Source organism: Megascapheus bottae, chromosome 4 (genome assembly GCF_031878675.1).
Source record: "Megascapheus bottae isolate mThoBot1 chromosome 4, mThoBot2.hap1, whole genome shotgun sequence".
Taxonomy (NCBI): Eukaryota; Metazoa; Chordata; class Mammalia; order Rodentia; family Geomyidae; genus Megascapheus; species Megascapheus bottae.
The window spans coordinates 63,574,183-63,591,225 of NC_143512.1; the positions used below are offsets into that span (position 1 = coordinate 63,574,183).

A 17,043-nucleotide genomic window follows, 5' to 3' on the forward strand; every position below is an offset into this window, starting at 1 on the left:
GTCCTAATGCAATGCATTAAATCAACTTAAAACAAGACATAGCTCCACTGAATCTGTAACTTGAACAAAATGTCAAGGACTCTCCTCTCTCCCACCTTGCCTTGTAAAGGCAAGATTACAAGTGACCATGGCATATTCCCTCATCAAAAGACCAACTCTATTTTATCAATGTCATATAAACAGATTTGTAAAAACATTGAACAGATTGTAGCTTTAAAAAATACACACATATGAGTTGTTGGGTGGGGTTTTTTTGGTTTGTTTATTTTGTACTCTCCCCCCCACCGCCCATAGCAGCATCCTGGTCATCTAAAACCAGCTCATGGTAACAAGTTCATATGAAACCAGACAGTCTTTTCAATGAACCCAATTCCACTCCTTCCCCACCAATGATCCTAGTATCTTTAGATATTTAAAAAAGAATTTGACATTTTGAAATTTTGTCCCATAGGGGGAACTGTGCTTTAAATTGCCCATTTCTTCAATGACTCTAAATTCAAAGAGATAGCAAGATCTCATTGCTCTCTTAAATACTATTTTTCATAAAATAAAGGTCTTAGAACCAAGATATTAGCAAATCCAAGGGTCTAGTCTCCTTTTTTATGTTTTTTTTTAGTGTTTTTGTTTTTGTGCAGATCCTGGGACTTGAACTCAAGGCTATCCCTGAGCTTCTTTTGCTGAAGGCTAGAACTCTACCATTTTGACTCCACTTCAAGCCCTTTTTGGATAGTTAATAAGAGGTAAGTGTCTCATACTCAGGCTGGCTTTGAACTGTGATTCTCAAATCTACTCAACTTCCTAAAATCTTGGATTTACTGGCATGAACCATCACTGCTTGGTTCTCATTTCCATTTGTAAAAGGCTATACATTTTGTAAAAGTGCAGACTGCTACCAGGTTCCATTTTAATAGAAATCTCCTTTATCTCCTCTGGCAACCAACAATGCTTTTCTTTGGACATGACCTTGGGAATAAAATCATGGAGCAAAGTTACAAACTCCAGTAGAATTCTGTGCCCTTATATCTATAATATTACATAATTAGTAAGCAGCAGTAATGATAACACTGCCACATAAAGCTACCTCGTGCTCACCATGTGGCAGGTATTGTTATCTTTCACATATTGATTCTTATAATTCTCACAACTCTATGAAATAGATGCTATTACTATTACTAGAATAACTTTTTCCCATTGATATGAAGATAATAGATGAGAAAAATATAGAATCCGGAGGTCCAGTAGCCAGGGTGAGCCTGAATCACTGGTAGGTAAGTAATGAAAACTTGAAACCTATGAGTTTGGTTTGCCATTAGTTATCAGATGTCACTTTGCACTGCTGGCTCTAACCTGTGTTTTCTTACCTGTGACCTTATCCTGCCGATAAGGACAAGACTGCAACTCGAAGGTAAAGAAAGCAGAAGACATTCTTCCAAGTACTGTTCTTATTATTAACTCACTTAATACTTATAACAGCTCTATGAGGTCAGAATTATTACAATAAATCCCATTTATGTTTGCAGGGTAACTACATGGAATTTCAACACTACACTATGCTACTGGTCTAACAATGAGAACAAAACTCCAAATCAAAATGAAACAAAAAGCCTCAAAAACAAAACAAAAATAAATACAAATAAAAAACCTGAGTCGCCGGGCATGGTGGCTCACACCTGTAATCCTAGCTACTCAGGAGGCTGAGATTTGAGGATCACGGTTCAAAGCCAGCCTGGGTACTAAAGTCCATGAGACTCTTATCTCCAATTAACCACCAAAAAGCCACAAGTGGTGCTGTGGCTCAAGGGGTAGGGTGGTAGTCTTGAGCTGAACAGCTCACAGACTGCGCCCAGGCCTAGAGTACAAGTCCCACAACCAACAACAAAACAAACAAACAAAAAACCCTGAGTGGATGGTTTATCAGTAATGATGAACCATTAAGAGAAAAGACATGGTCTTACCTCTGCCATTCCTTCTACTGCCTTTTGCTTATCCACTTGTAAGATACCATTTTTTGCTGTTCGAGACACCCGCAGTTCATGCCATTGATCTAGGGTGAGGGGATTTTCACTCCTGTCAAAGAAAGATGTGACATTAATTTTCTATGTCCACCTGAATGGGCTAAGAGCCCTCTAGTTAGCTGATAAGACTTTATTTGGGTATATGTGTGAGGGAACATATTAGTATCGAATTGGCAGACTGGGTTAAAAAAAATGACTTTCACTAATGTGGATGGATATCATCTGATCTGCTGTGGGCTTAAATTGAAAAAAAGTTGGGCGAAGGGTAAATATGCTTTTCCTGCCATTAAACATTAGCAGTCCTGGTTCTTGAGGCTCAGATCTTACATCATTAGCCTTTTGCTTCTTGGTCCTCTGTGCTCAGATAAGGACTTACTTCATGGACTCAAACAGAATTACACCATGATCATCTCTGGGCCTCCAGTTTGTGGATGGCAGCCTGTAGGACTCTCAGTTTTATAATCATGTAAGACAATCCTATAAGACAAATCCCTTTCTACATACCTAGGTATAGCTTATTGGTTCTGGTTCTTGGGAGAATCTTAACAAATACAGGTAGAAAATACAGGTAGAAAAGGACATGAGCTAGGAAGTTGAAATGATTTTCATCCATCCACCTTTAATGACATTAGATACATCATTCAGAAAAAGCAAAATAATTCCTGCTTAATAGCAGCAGTGGTACTACCATTTATTGAGCTGCAAGGTATGAGCATTGCATTTACCATTTCATTTATTCTTTACACAATGACTAAATGTAGGCATAGTGAGTCTTTTTGTCTATATGAGGAATGGCATAAGGTAAAATACGATAATATTCCTGTATTTATTTTGAAGAAAAGAAAATAAAGGTCTATGGTGCCAAGAAAAGATTCTTTGGCATGCTGATGTTGGCCTCAACCATAAAATAAAGAATGAAGATGAATCCATAGATATAGGAATGTATAGATATGTGATAAAGAAAGCATAGCAAAACATTAATTATGGACTAGAGGTGATATAATTTTTATATTCCAAATTTCCTATATTTTGAAATTTCTATAATAGAGTATTGAGAAAGATGCTCAATATTTATATGATGGGAACCTAATCCCCAATTTAACTGTGAGATAGGACTATACTTTCAGACATGGAAAGTCAGTGTCATCAGAGTAAGTTCATGATTATGAGATTGGTTCCCAACAAAAGGTTAAACTTAGCTTCTGTCTTCGTCTGTGTATTCTCTTGCCTTTCCAGCTTTTGCTATGGGGACAATACAGCAAAAAGGCCCCAACCAGGACCTCGAACTGGACCTTGAACTTCCCAGCCTCTGTAATGTGAGAAGAAAATCTCTGCTGTTTGTAAATCGCCGTGTCTCAGGCATTATGATGCCCCATGTTCTCTGATATTGTGAGACAGATTAACATTACTTAAAAAAAATTCAGTTATCAAGCTGAGGTAGAAGTTGAGGTAAAAAGTTTCTGGCCTTGCTTTTTTACAGTGAGATGTGTAGAAACAACGTAATTATTGCATTTATTGTTCTGACAATGTCTGGTTCCTGGTTCTCTTTGAATCTTCCTATTATTTTTTTTGGTCTTGGATCATCTTTAGAGAACCATGAGGAATACCAATAGGCGCAATTATTGAAGGGTCACCAGACGCTCATCTGATTCTTTTGCTCAGGAAAATGCTTTTGTGATTTGTCCTTAGCAATTAGAATTTAATCACTTTGGCTGAATCAATATGCAATAAAGACACAAGCCACCCTTTTTTAAGAGGTCTATTTCCATAATAACTAACATTGTAGTTGCCATGTTCCTGTCATGCAGAGGTCACTGGCTGTCAATACACCCCCTCCCTCTCTGCGGTCATATTGATCACAGACATCCACAGCCCATTCTAATTGTCTGGATTTTTGAATTAAGCTCATAATGATTTCTACCACACTATCTTTTCCCTAAAGTTATACGGTTTGGCCAATTCCATAACTTCAATTTCAAGCTTTCACTTGAATTTCCTTTATTAAGTCTCTGAAATGATTTCAAAATAAATAACATGTAAGTTCATTTTCTAAAGAGGCATCTCAAAGCTCAATAGTTATCTTGCTGTCAGGTTACATGGTGCACAGGAGAGGATGAGGAAGATGGAGTTGGTTCTTTGACAGCTCTTTCTCCATTTTCATTCAATAAATCTTTTTCTATGCACTTTTCCTGGTAGGTAGGAAAACAACATTTAAAAAAAATGGAAGATACCACTCATCAAAAATAGGCTTGTTAAGGTAGAGGTTGATGGTTCACACCTGTAATCCTAGTTAGTCAGGAGGCTCAGATTTGAAAATCACAGTTCAAGTCCAGCCTGAGTAGGATAAGTCAATGAGACTCTGATCTCCAATAAACTACTCAGAAAAAGTTGGAAGTGGAGCGGTGGCTCAAGCTGGGACAGTGCCTAGGCCCAGAGTTCAAGCCCAGGACTGGCACAGACGTGTGTGTGTGTGTGTGTGTGTGTGTGTGTGTGTGTGTGTGTGTGTGTAATATTAAATGAATATAGTCCCATTAGAAAAAAAAACATAAGAAATGCACTTTGAAGGATGTCAGCACCCCCATCAGCCGACTGCTGGAGCTGCCACTACAGAGAAGCCGGGTAGAGGGGACAGCATGTACAGGAGGAAGCTGAGGTGGTCCTGTTGCCCCAGACCTCTTTTGAATTCCTCTTTATCTGGAAGAAGCAATGAAAGCCCAAGGTGATAGTCAAGGTGTATTCCCTTCTACACTTGACATAAAGTTTTAAGTAAATTGCTCTGGCTCTTTTGTATAATCATATGCAAATTTAATCTATTAAATACTCAACAAAGTTGTCTTGAGATATAGAACGTTTTTGCATAACTTAGAAGTACAGAAATGCCCATTTCCCAAGATGGGAGGTGTCAGTGATATGTAAGAATTCAGCCCCAAGGACAAAAGCAAACCATCCTTCTTTACAACTGTTGAGTTAATGCAGAGAGCATTTCCCATCAGCCATGAAAAATGATGGGCAGTTAAAGGTGATACACTGCAGTACCATCTCACTCAACACTTTCTAAAAATGATAGCTTGCAATATAAACAGTGATTGAATACAACCTGCAATTCCCTTTAAAATGACAGACTAACTGGTTGCCTGTTGCAGTGTGCCATTAAGCAAAACATCCTAGTGAGTTTCACAGCAGAAGAATTTGACAAATGTAGAAATAAAGAGAATGTTTCTGTTAGATTACTAGCCCTTGAACTTGAAGGTTAAAATGATATGAAAGAGCCAGGCACTTGTGGCTCATGCCTATAATCCTAGCTCTTCAGAAGGCTGATATCTGAGAATCATGGTTCAAAGCCAGCTTAGGCAATTAAGTCCATGAGTCTCTTATCTCCAGTAAACCACTAAAAAACCAGAAGTGGCACTGTGGCTCAAAGTGGTAAAGTGTGTTCATCTTGAGCAAAAGAGCTATGGACAGTGTCCAGGCCCAGAGTTCAAGTCCCATGATGGGCAAAAATAATAACAACAACAATAACAAAAAACAACCAACCTACCACCACCAACAAAAAAACCCAAAAACTATATGAAAAAATCACATGACAGGAAGATATACACAGATAAGCAAAACATTTTCTCAACCACAGGCCCCAGGGGGATTAAAAAAAAACCCAAATGCTGACTGACTATGTGGGAACAGTCAATTTGAGAAGGAATTCAATAGTACAGACTAGACAACAGGAGGAAAGTTTTAACTACTTACATATTCTGCACATATCAGTCAACATGCGTGAAGAACTCATCGATTACCATCCATCACACTCCTCAAGCCCACCGGTCAGGGGATGAGGGCAAGATTTATATGAGGTTCTTTTATAGGAAGAACAGTACAGAAGAAAAATTTCAAATAACTAATTACTATTAAAAAAAACTAGCTCATGAACACAGCTAAAATTTAAAGTGAAGTTAGCAAACGCATGTTCACACTGAAAGCATGTTCACACCTGCTGACATCTCTTTGATGAGATGTCCCTCACGTGATGTTCTGTATTGGGGCCAATGGGTCACAGATTATTAAGTGTCTGTCGGTGGTCTGGAGGGACCTCAGGGAGAAATGGAGGTCATTTATCCTCACAGGACACAAGCCTTTGAAGCAGAGAGTTGCTAAGTACTAGGAAGTTGTTTGCAGAAGTCTGTCATCTTTAGGAGGCAGCAAAGACTTCCAGAGAGACCCCTCTAGGAAAGATGGGAAGAGGGTCTGGTCACCACTCCTTCCCTTACCTGAGGACACCGGTTCCTGAGCCACAGTCAAAGCGGAACTCCACGTGGCCCCCCACCATGTTGATGGACAGGAAGTCTCTACTGCCCGTGTCATAGCTGTACAGGAGGACACCGTCCCCCGACTCTGGCCGGAAGGTGATCTCAAACTCCGTGAAGGACAGGTAATGCTGGGGCTCCAGAGGCCAGGGCGTGGCAGCGTAGGACCTCAGGGACTCTCGGAAGTGAGGAATGGTCAAGGTGAAGGCTGGAGAAACAAGCAGGATGTTAGGTACACACGTGTATCCACAATTGGTGAGCTGTGTGCGCTGCACCAATTCCCTTCTCCTTGGTGCAGACCTTCACTGGACTCCCCAGAAACTCTATAGCTGGAGGGGTGACATGACTGAGTTCTAGCCATTGGAATAGGATGGAAGTGTTACACGGCACCCCAAGTCTGGTCCCTAAAACTTCCCTCCATCCCCCCCCCCACTCTCTTTACTCCCATGCTGGCTGCAAGCCTGACTCAGGAGAAGATCTAAGACCCTGGATGGTTAGGGACTCATGTCCCTGAATGGTTGCATAGAACAGGTTTGCTGCCACTGTCTGAACTGCATGATTTGAGATATGTGCAACTAAGAATCAGCTTTTTCTCTGACTACCAAAACATGGCATGGTACACAACAACATTTCCAGCAGACATGAGATTTGAGCTTATAGCTTTAAAAGAAAATTTCCCAGGGCAGCATTTTAGGTGCAAACATAAAGCAAGCATTTATTTTTATGCTATTGGGCCCAGGCTATATTATTTTGCATTTAATTTTTTAGACTCTTAAAAAAATTAAAGTATGTTTAAAATAACCTGCATATTTTCCCACACTCTTTAAATTGTTCAGTTATTATTCATGTATCGGTGCTATCTGTGTTTATGTGGGTATTCTTTGTATATATATATATGTGTGTATATATGTGATATGCCTTATCACACCTTATTTGTTTTGCCCAATCTTTTTTCTTTTCTTCTTTCTTTCTCTCTCTCCCTCCCTCCCTCTCTCTCTCTCTCCCTTCCTCTCTCCCTCTCCCTCTCTCTCTCTCTCTCTCTCTCTCTCTCTCTCTCTCTCTCTCTCTCTCTCTCTCTCTCTCCCTCTCTCTCTCTCTCTCTCTCTCTCTCTCGCCAGTCCTGGGCTTGAGCTCAGGGCCTGAGCACTGTCCTTGGACTTTCTCAAGGCTAGAGCTCTACCACTTGAGCCTCAGCACCACTTCTGGCTTTTTTCCTCTGTATGTGGTACAGAGGAAATGAACCCAGATCTTTGTGTGTGCTAGGCAAGCACTCTACCACTAGGCTAAATTCCTGGCCCCCCAATCTTTTTTTCTATCAATTTTCCACATACCCTGAAGAAAAGGAGCTTAAAAGCTTTAAATTCGGTCTGAAATAAACCACACAAATATAGGCTTTCTAAAAGGATTTGGAGGGCCACCCACAATCAGCATCTCAAAAGGAAAGTCTTCAGTTAGTTTACAACTTTGGCACTCTGAGACACTTCCATCCCTCCCAAGGGGCAACCTTGAGCCCGTAAAAAAATACAAGACTTTGCCACAAGTACATTGCTGACAAGTTACAGGCATTCGAATTAGTATGCAGCTAGGAACTGCCAGCAACTTGCTTGTTTCTCACCAGCTTCACAGTGTCGACCTTTGAACCCCAGAGGACAGAGACAAATGTAGGAGTCAGCTTTAATGGCTGCACAGGTGCCACCGTTGATGCAGGAAGCCTCGTCACAGATTCCACTGCTGCATTCCCCTACACATGAAGCAGGAAGCACAGAGCCAGTCAGGAGGTGTCCCTGGGTGACACCACACAGATCTAGACACACACAGCTGGACTGCCATACCGCTGATCTGTCCCTCCATGTACTTTAAGCTAGCTTTCAAAATAAGGGCAATCCACATTTTAGATTTGACTGGGCTTGTTCTCTATGCAGAGCCACAGAGACTTAAAGAAATATGTTGTACATAATAAATCAAATGATACACCACTGGGTAATTTTATGGCCACCAATGGGAACTGTTTCTGCTTTAATCCATCTCTCCATTGTTCTTGCACAAGGGGATATGTAAAGAGCATCTTAATGTGTGTGACCCCAATTAGCTTAAGTATGGCTGTCTTGGTTCAAAGCTTAAACAAGCAAGATAATCACTGAAGGAGCTAAGCATCACCTAAGCTCATTAACTTTTTGTCCTGTGGATTCCTGTCTGGGGCAGGGAGGTGAAGTGGGTTTCACAGTAACTCAGCATGTAGGTTCTAGAATCCTTTCTCCTGAGGCAGTTTAGTCTTTTGAGTGTCAGGAAAGGACCCCACAGTGAGCAATGCAAGAGAATCCTATCATATGGGTTCATTCCATATAATACATGTCACAGAACTCCCTTGAAGGTCATTTTCAAGATCATCAGCTGAGGACTGGGAACATGGGTCAAGTAGTAGAGTGCCTGCCTAACATGCTTGAGGTCCTGCGTTCAAACCCCAGAACCACAAACAACAGCAACAACAATAACAAAAATCAAACGAAGTACAAATAAATGGATTTGTCTTGGACTTTCAACTTCTTTCTCCTTCTTTTTCTCTGTATGTATAGAAAATGAGTGACAGGTGGACCACAATCTCACCCAGAACTATTAGGCAAATATAGAACACTTTTTATAGGAATGGGATAGAGTGGCTTTGACTCTTACTAGGCAGAAAACTGGCTTCACGACCACTAAAGAATGTGATTAAAGAGTTGTGGATTATGTGCTATACTGGTAGGGCTGGTTAGTCTTCATGCCTTCCAATTGGCCACAATCAGAAGTTCAGGTATTTGTGAGTATCGTCCCTCTTCAGCCACAGCTCTGAAAACTTGGCCCCCGGCACACAGAGTTGCCACAGATACAGCAGCTTTGACGTGAGAGCCAGACTCTCACAGAGCCTCACATCCACCATTTCTTCTGATCCTACAGGAAGAGTGGGGTCTCCTTGGGTTGCTTTAGATATGTGCAGAAAAATGACTCTGCATGTCTTCTGCATTGTAAATAGCTTTTAAAGAGGGGAGTACATTGATGGGGTTTTAAAAAACCAGCCAGAGAATTCAACCTTGACAGACAGGTGAGAGGCTCCTGAGTTCCCAAGCCAGTGGGTGACAGAGTCATGCCACAACACATTTGTTTAAATGGGAGAGGACTTCACCAGTGCAAAAAACTGAAGCAAAGCGAGTCTATGAATGTCCATGGGAAAAATACGATGTCTGTATTTTCCCTGTTTACTTATCAGAATTTAGTATTCCCTTCCGCTTTTTAACTTGTTACTATTCCTTTCATTTTTATTTTTTGCTGGTCCTGGGGCTTGAACTGTGGGTTTGGGTGCTGTCATGGATAGCACTCTACCTCTTGAGCCCCAGCCCCACTTTGGGCTTTGAACCATGATTCTCAGATCTCAACCTTATGAGTAGCTAAGATTATAGGTGTGAGCCACCAACATCCAGCTATTGTAAAGTTATTATTATTATTATTAGCTTGTGTTGTTATACCAAGGGGGGGAATTTCAGTGTTATATTTCCACACGTGTTTATATTTCCAATCAATCTCATCCCCCCTTTATCATTCACCTTCCCCTAACATTTTTCTTTTTTTTTTTGCCAGTCCTGGGCTTGAGCTCAGGGCCTGAGCACTGTCCTTGGACTTTCTCAAGACTAGAGCTCTACCACTTGAGCCTCAGCACCACTTCCAGCTTTTTTCTATGTATGTGGTACCGAGGAATCGAACCTGGGTCTTCATGCATGCTAGGCAAGCACTTTAACCACTAGGCCAAACTCCCGGCCCAACATTTTTCTTTTAACATTGTTATTATTGTATTTGGTGCTGGGGTTTATACTCCAGGCTCTTAGATGATCTACACAGACACTGCCACACAGCAGCCCCTCAGACCGTCCTGGACTAATGAGGCAGAAGCACACATGTGGCTGCAGCTATTCCTCTGAATTGTGACCATCAGACCACACAGTTGTCACATTCTATTTGTTGCAGATATCTTAAAGTATCATTTACGTTTACTGCCACACTGAAATAATGTAGTGATTTCACCCACCATTAAATAATCCTGCCTTTTTGTGCTTCATATACAAGCAATTTATTCTTGTGCTGTCAAAACTTTAAAATACTTTAGAGCTGTATGCCAATATAGTTGTTTCCTATTATAATGTATATTATTTTCTGCATGTACCAAGAAACAGCAGTCAGGCAATAGAGTGAATCCTTGGCAAACATGAGGCCCTATGTTCAATTCTCAGTACCAAAATAAGAAGTGAAAATAAAAGAATCAAATGAAAACAGCAATGTGCCATCTATGGGTTCTACCACACTACAAAGGGCTCACAGCATGACGAAGGTAAGAACCCCTAGGCTTTGGAGAAGAGAATCCTGGTGACAGGTCTCAGAGAAGTAGGTCAGAGTGGGGCAGAGAAAAGAAGACGTTAGTTTTGGAGGAAGGCAATTTCAGTTCTAAGAAGGTGAGCAAAGAATGGGGGAGGGAGGGCAGGCCATGCAGACATGAAGCCGCAGGAAGCTCACCATCACATTTACAGTAGCATTTGCAGCTGTCTGACTATCATAGGACAATTGTTTTTTGTTTGATTGTTTTTGCCAGTCCTGGGGCTTGAACTCAGGGCCTGGGCACTGTCGTTGAACTTTCTTAAGGCTAGTGCTCTACCACTTGAGCCACAGCACCATTTCTGGCTTTTTCTGTGTGTGTGTGTGTGTGTGTGTGTGTGTGTGTGTGTGTGTGTGGTACCAAGGAATCCAATCCAGAGCTTTGTGCATGTTAGAGTAAATCTAGGGTAGATGCTAGTGTGATACAGTAGAAAATTAGACTCTTAAGGAGGAAAATAGAGGTAGACTGTCATGGGTTGGGGAATGTTAAGGAAACCACAACCACTGAATCATCTCCTTGCTTCTTAGCTCCAAATCCATCACTTGAGCCTCTCTGTTCCCCCACCCCCCACACTCTAACATCTTCAAATGCATCCCTGTCTCTACTACCACTATTGCCAGCCTGGAACACCATCTTCCCAGCCCATCAATGTTGTCCTATGGATGCCTCCGACTAACTACAGGTAAGCATCTTTTTCAAATGCAAATTACATAATGGTACACATTGCTCTGGTCTTTTCTCATTGGAAGAAGCCATTTTTGATGACTGGAAATTCCTTCCTTCTCTCCTCTACATTCAGTAATGTACTCTTGTTATTTGTTAAATTCCTCACAAACACATTACCCTGACCCAACTCTACCATAGGTGTCTTAGTAACGTTCACTCCCAGTGTCATTTTGCATTGACTTATGTGACTACTTGGTGCATCTAGTCTGTTTGGGAATGTGGCCTTTAGAGAGGTAACTGAAGTTACACGTATAGGGCTCAAACCCCATTCTACTGATGTTCTTGGTAAAAGACAGTAAAAATCTAGCACACACACACACACACACACACACACACACACACTCACTCACTCACACAGGAAAGACTTTGGAGAACACAGAAAGAAGGCAGCCAGCCATTGGCATGCCATGAGCACCAACTTAGACCTACTTTCCTTCTGAAGTTCTTCATTACCCATCTCCCCCAAACTGTAACTGGATGGCTGCTCACCCTCTGCCCTGGCCCAGCCTGAAAAGCAGCCCCACATGCCTGTATCAAGCCTCTGGGCAGTTACTTACCCACATCAGCTCCACTGAGGGCTTTGCCCAGTGGCCAGGGCCTCATGTCAATCCTTTTCCCATTAATAGCCAGTAACTGCACACAGCCTTGAAAGCCACGGTTTGTCCCTGTTGCTCTCACCAGCCAGTAAGCGCTGGGAGCCCCACCAAGGTACAGAGGTGTCCGGAAGGTAATTTTGCTATACTGACCCTTTAAGAAAGAGAAACATTTTTTGTCTTACTAATGAAACCAAAAGCCAAATACAACCAAGTATGTGGAGGAACAAGGCAGTTGATAGCCACAGGGGTTCTTTTCCATTCTGTTTATCTTAGTACACAGACCTCCTAGAAAATGAGACCCAGGCTCCCACAGAGAGAACTCAGTGACCTGCTGAGGACTAGACTTCTGGAAGGACAAATGAAATGCCTGGAAAAGGAGGAAGAAGGTCAAAGCCAAGACCAACCCAGCTGGCACTGGATCATATTGGGATTCAGAAAAAGATCTTTCTCTCTCCAGTGCTGACACCAATTAATTGTGTACCTTGGATGGGCCACAGAGGTGCTCTGTGGCCCTCTTCCCCAAGGTAGAAATACTAATTTTGTGTGTATGTAGGCTAACGGCTAGCCTTTCACTCTCAGAATCACCTTCACACACTGTGCTACAAAGACCATTGCCCAACAGACTACATTGCAAAATATCTTGGAACTTGCTTAGAAATATGACTTTAATGATTATTATAGCAAGGCAAGGAAATTTCCAATCTTAGACTAATCCACAATCTGGATTATAGGCTTGAGTTTACAAAACTTCAGGGCTAAACGTTAGGTAGGAGGATATAAAATACACTTGTATATGCTAATTTATTGTTACTCCAGATGTATCTTGCTCATTCAGAATTAAAGAATTAAAAATGAGAGTTGGGGAAGGCATGTTGCCAGAAGTTACAAAATGTGAGTCATTAAAATACAATCCTTTAAGCAAGTGTTTCCAACAAGTAGAAATCTCATATTATTTTCTTTTTTCCATTTTTATTAAAGAATTTATCAACATTGATTTTTATAGTATATTTTAAATGTCATGTTTAACAAATAAGTATTCAAGAAAGGAATCTCTATATACAATCACTGCCACTTAGATTTTAGAACATAATTAAAATTAAGCTGAGGGTTTGTATGTCATAGATACATATTAATGTATGTAATAAAACATTATGTCTATGGAGTATATAGCCCTAATATATTACTTATATTCCAAAACTTCCCTGTGGAACCAGACTGAAGCCATATTCTGAAGAATTGTTTGTGATCCCACTCTTGCTGACCTATTCTTTGCCCAACTTCTCCCCTCCCCAATTTCTCAGAGAGCACTTTCTAAGTACGCTCCTTGTCTTACACCTGTTTCTGGGGAAGCAACCTTAATATAGAATGATTGTGTCTCAAGACAGTTGGTTAAGCTTTCCACATCTGTAGTTCTACTTATATGACTTTCTCAGTAGGTCCTAGTGGTCCAGAGGCAAATGTCATCCTGAGTACCAGTAATATTACCTTATTCTCACCATTAATTCTCAGTGTGGAATATTGAAACAAAAAGAATGAAATGATTCTAATTCCATTCTTCCAATTCCCATGGCTTGCTAGATTTCTTGTACATCTTTATCAATAGTTTAACTTTTTGAACATCTCTCCATAGACAAGGAACTATTTCAAGATGGTTTGCCATACCTTTGTAGTCTCCCAAGGCCAGAGTATAGGTCCCTCCTCTGCGAGATTTCCCTTTTGAGTCTCCAAACTAAACAATGTTCCTGCAATCAGTCACTGAAGGGATTTCAGGTCATCTTCCTGTTTGGGTGACTGCCCCACCCTTGAATATGCTCCAGTGTGTCTGCAACCTACTTAGAAGCTCATCACAGATTTGAATACAATCCTTTTAGAAGTAGAATCCTCATTAGAGTCACTGGGAGAGAAAAAAATTGCAATCTCTTTTCTAGATGTTCCTCTGTTGCTAATGCAGCCTAGGCTTTCTTGAGATTACTGTTCATACTCAGCCATTTTCTTCATTCCTTTAAATCATAAGACATTTTCACATGGGTTATTTTTCATCCTGTTCATGTTTAGTATGTTGGGCCTAAGTTTTACGTTTCTTTAGCCCTATCAAACTTTATCATGTTACTGTTATAGAGCAACTTTTAAATCACTTGTCTTGTTTTTTCCCTTGGATAAATAAATTTATCCTTGGATTCACATGCAGAAGACTGGGAGCTGTGTTCCTTTGAAACCATTGAACCCAAAAGAGTTCTGTCTGTCTTTGGTCACAGAAGGTAGCGCTTTACATATCTGGCCAACAGAGTAGAGAAGAGTCCAGGTGTGGAGGAAACTTAGACATATACCTAAAGGATTTCTTGCTACATTTTTCCTCAGAGAATCCAGATACCAGCTTGATTATAATTACAGGCTTGATTCCCAGCAGGTTGCTAATTCAAACTGTTGATTCTAAACACAGTCCTCAAATTACCAGGAACATAACAAATATGTGAATACCTCGGTGATTGGTGACTCAAAAGTGAAATTATTTTTTTTACCACTTCCTGAAATGCTGGCCTCTCCAGTAAGGTGTATGCACTGCTTATTCTTGCTTATGGAACTATGGCTGTCTTCTGGAACCATTTTGTAAAGCTACAGTGTTGCAGCGTTCCTACCTTAAAAACAAACTTTGTGTTTGACACTAATGATGATTTCTGTCCTTTCAGTATCTGTCTTTCTCAACCTCTGGCTTTGATGGCCTTGTGGAAAGAACATGTCTGTGTATAGCTGGTATGTACTTGTGCATCAAGGTTTCCAGTAGGCGTGGAGTGGATGTGTGCCTGAAAGCCTGAGTGGCAAGGCCAAGCAGGGAGCCACTGGAAATCAGTTGTGTAAGGCCACGATGACAAACAGCCCTCCCGGAATTTGCAGCCTCAGCTGCCAGCAGCGAGCCTTCTCAGGATCCTAAAGTTGGGCGGTGGCTGGGGTGGGCAGGGTGTGAGCTCACACTCACCTGGGACTGGCCTGTGGTGGGGGTACCATTGTTCAGCTGCAACAGTCCATTCAGCCCGTCTCTGTAGAGTGTGACAATGTGCCATGCTCCCAGTTTGATTTTGCTCTCACTTAGGATAATGGCAACTCCAGTTCCACAGTTAAACCTGTGGAAGAGGAAAAGGGAAGGAAGACTGAAATCAACCAGTTTCATCATGCTTTTAGACACTACGAGAATAGTTCCTTTTAGCGTCCACTGGCGCAGCGTTTTGTTCGTAGATATCAAGAACTATTTCATGCCATACATAGAAGAGTCAGACATCTTCCCTGGAATATTCTCAGTCTATAAATCCATAATCTGCTATGGAGCCTTTCAGTGTAGGACCTTCATAGCCTTTTTGTTTCTGGTGACAGCAGGCTAGAAGGCCCTCTGTCTCTTTTCCAGAGCTGCCAGATGCTTGAAGTAGATTCAAGGTGCAAGGAATTCAAGCATGAGCCAATCTGAGTCTGTAGATTTCTCCGAGGACTCTCTCAAACTGCAGACTCTGTGATATTAATAAATTGTAGAAATCAGAGTCTTCACATTTATTTTGGCAAGCAGACCAGGCCTGCCATCTGGGCCCACATACAGGTGGGGTTTCCACAGGAGCTGTGGCTCAGGGACAGGATGCGTAGGAGCATGCGTAGGTAGCTGCAATATGCTGTGTTTTGCATTTTATTCCCAACTTCCTCATGGCCCACAGTGCCCAAAAGATACTACATTGGACAGATTTACTTTCTTATCACAACTCATGGACTTCCTGTGTCTCATGACTCTAGTCGGGTAGGATGGAAGAACAGGCTTTATATAGGCCCATGTTGACATCACTCAGCAAAAGAGTGGAAGAGCTGCTACCCACGGATACTACAGTTCTACTGAGCATCTATCTCATTCTCCAAATGCTAGAACCCCAGGAAGTTAGAACCATTTCCCCAGTCTTGCAGGAGGCACCATCAAGCTTCCAGGAACCAAACTGTTCATCAAAGGATGGAGATGCATTTTCTACTCTGATTGGGAAGCTATAATACTTCTATGCTGAAATAATTTAAGGAGATAATAGTGGTTGATGCTTATTGAATGCATGCTCTGGAGCAGGCACTGCTCCAAGTAAATGAATGAGTAAATTCTGTCCCTGTCCTATTATGAGGAAACAGGTTTGGCAAGATTATACCATTTGCTGAAAATCAGGCATCAGGACCTTAGCCAGTGTGCCATAAAGAAGGTCAGGGCCAATGCCTATTGCTTACTCACAAATAGGTGCTGTATGTGCTCATGCTCTACATAACTCTGTCTCCTGGAAGATTACACAGTAACTAATGATAGCTTCAACTGTGTGCTGGGGGAAATGCCATGAGGGCAGAAAAGAAAACCCAATGGGCTCAGCAGAAGTTCCTGGGGAAGTAAGGATAGGCTTTGAGCCTCTGTGAACGCTTAAAGGACTATAGATGCCTTTTGGCATTCTATGGCCGCCAGTTCTATTTGCCACAAAGAAACCCAGGAGAAGATTTCAGCCCTCTTCCCATTACATCTGCTTGAGCTCTAGAAGGAAAGGAAAGTTGAGTCCTGGCCCACAGCCGCTTTCCCACTGTGTGGGGGTGCTCCAGGCCTATTTGCTATTAAGTGAGTGTAGGGGCACCAGGATCCTGAATTCAGCTTTCCGAGATCACCCTGCAACCAACAGACCAGCATCCAGGAAACTGGTCCACACTCATCTTCTTCACAACATTCATTTAGCTACTAGAATCCCGCCATCCATATTGCATTCACCAATATGATGAATTTAAAACAATGTCCACCAGGGTTTGGAGCAGGAGTTACCTGAACTGCAGGGTGCGGCGGATCACTGCCAGGGACATGAAATCCCCCCTCCCGTGCTCATTCTCTCCACAGTAGAGCAGCAAGCCATCCTCTGCCTCAGCCTATCAGAGCGCAAACAAAAGCCACATGAACAATAACCACTTCCTCTTCCACAAAGCACCATCTGGAAACATCAGGACTCCAATTCATCCCCAGTCTC

General features: G+C 41.7%; 1 protein-coding gene across 1 annotated transcript in view; it reads right to left on the reverse strand.

Annotated features, from left to right (window-relative positions):
- Window positions 1-17,043, reverse strand: part of Egflam (EGF like, fibronectin type III and laminin G domains) — a 165,095-nt gene that overhangs the window by 33,524 nt on the left and 114,528 nt on the right. The window contains exons 10-15 of the mRNA XM_090332027.1: window positions 16,845-16,945; window positions 15,009-15,153; window positions 11,996-12,185; window positions 7,929-8,054; window positions 6,278-6,521; window positions 1,956-2,067 (exon numbers count right to left, since the gene is read on the reverse strand). Of these exons, the coding sequence (XP_090188153.1) occupies window positions 1,956-2,067; window positions 6,278-6,521; window positions 7,929-8,054; window positions 11,996-12,185; window positions 15,009-15,153; window positions 16,845-16,945 (918 nt within the window). The remainder of the gene's footprint in view (window positions 1-1,955; window positions 2,068-6,277; window positions 6,522-7,928; window positions 8,055-11,995; window positions 12,186-15,008; window positions 15,154-16,844; window positions 16,946-17,043) is intronic.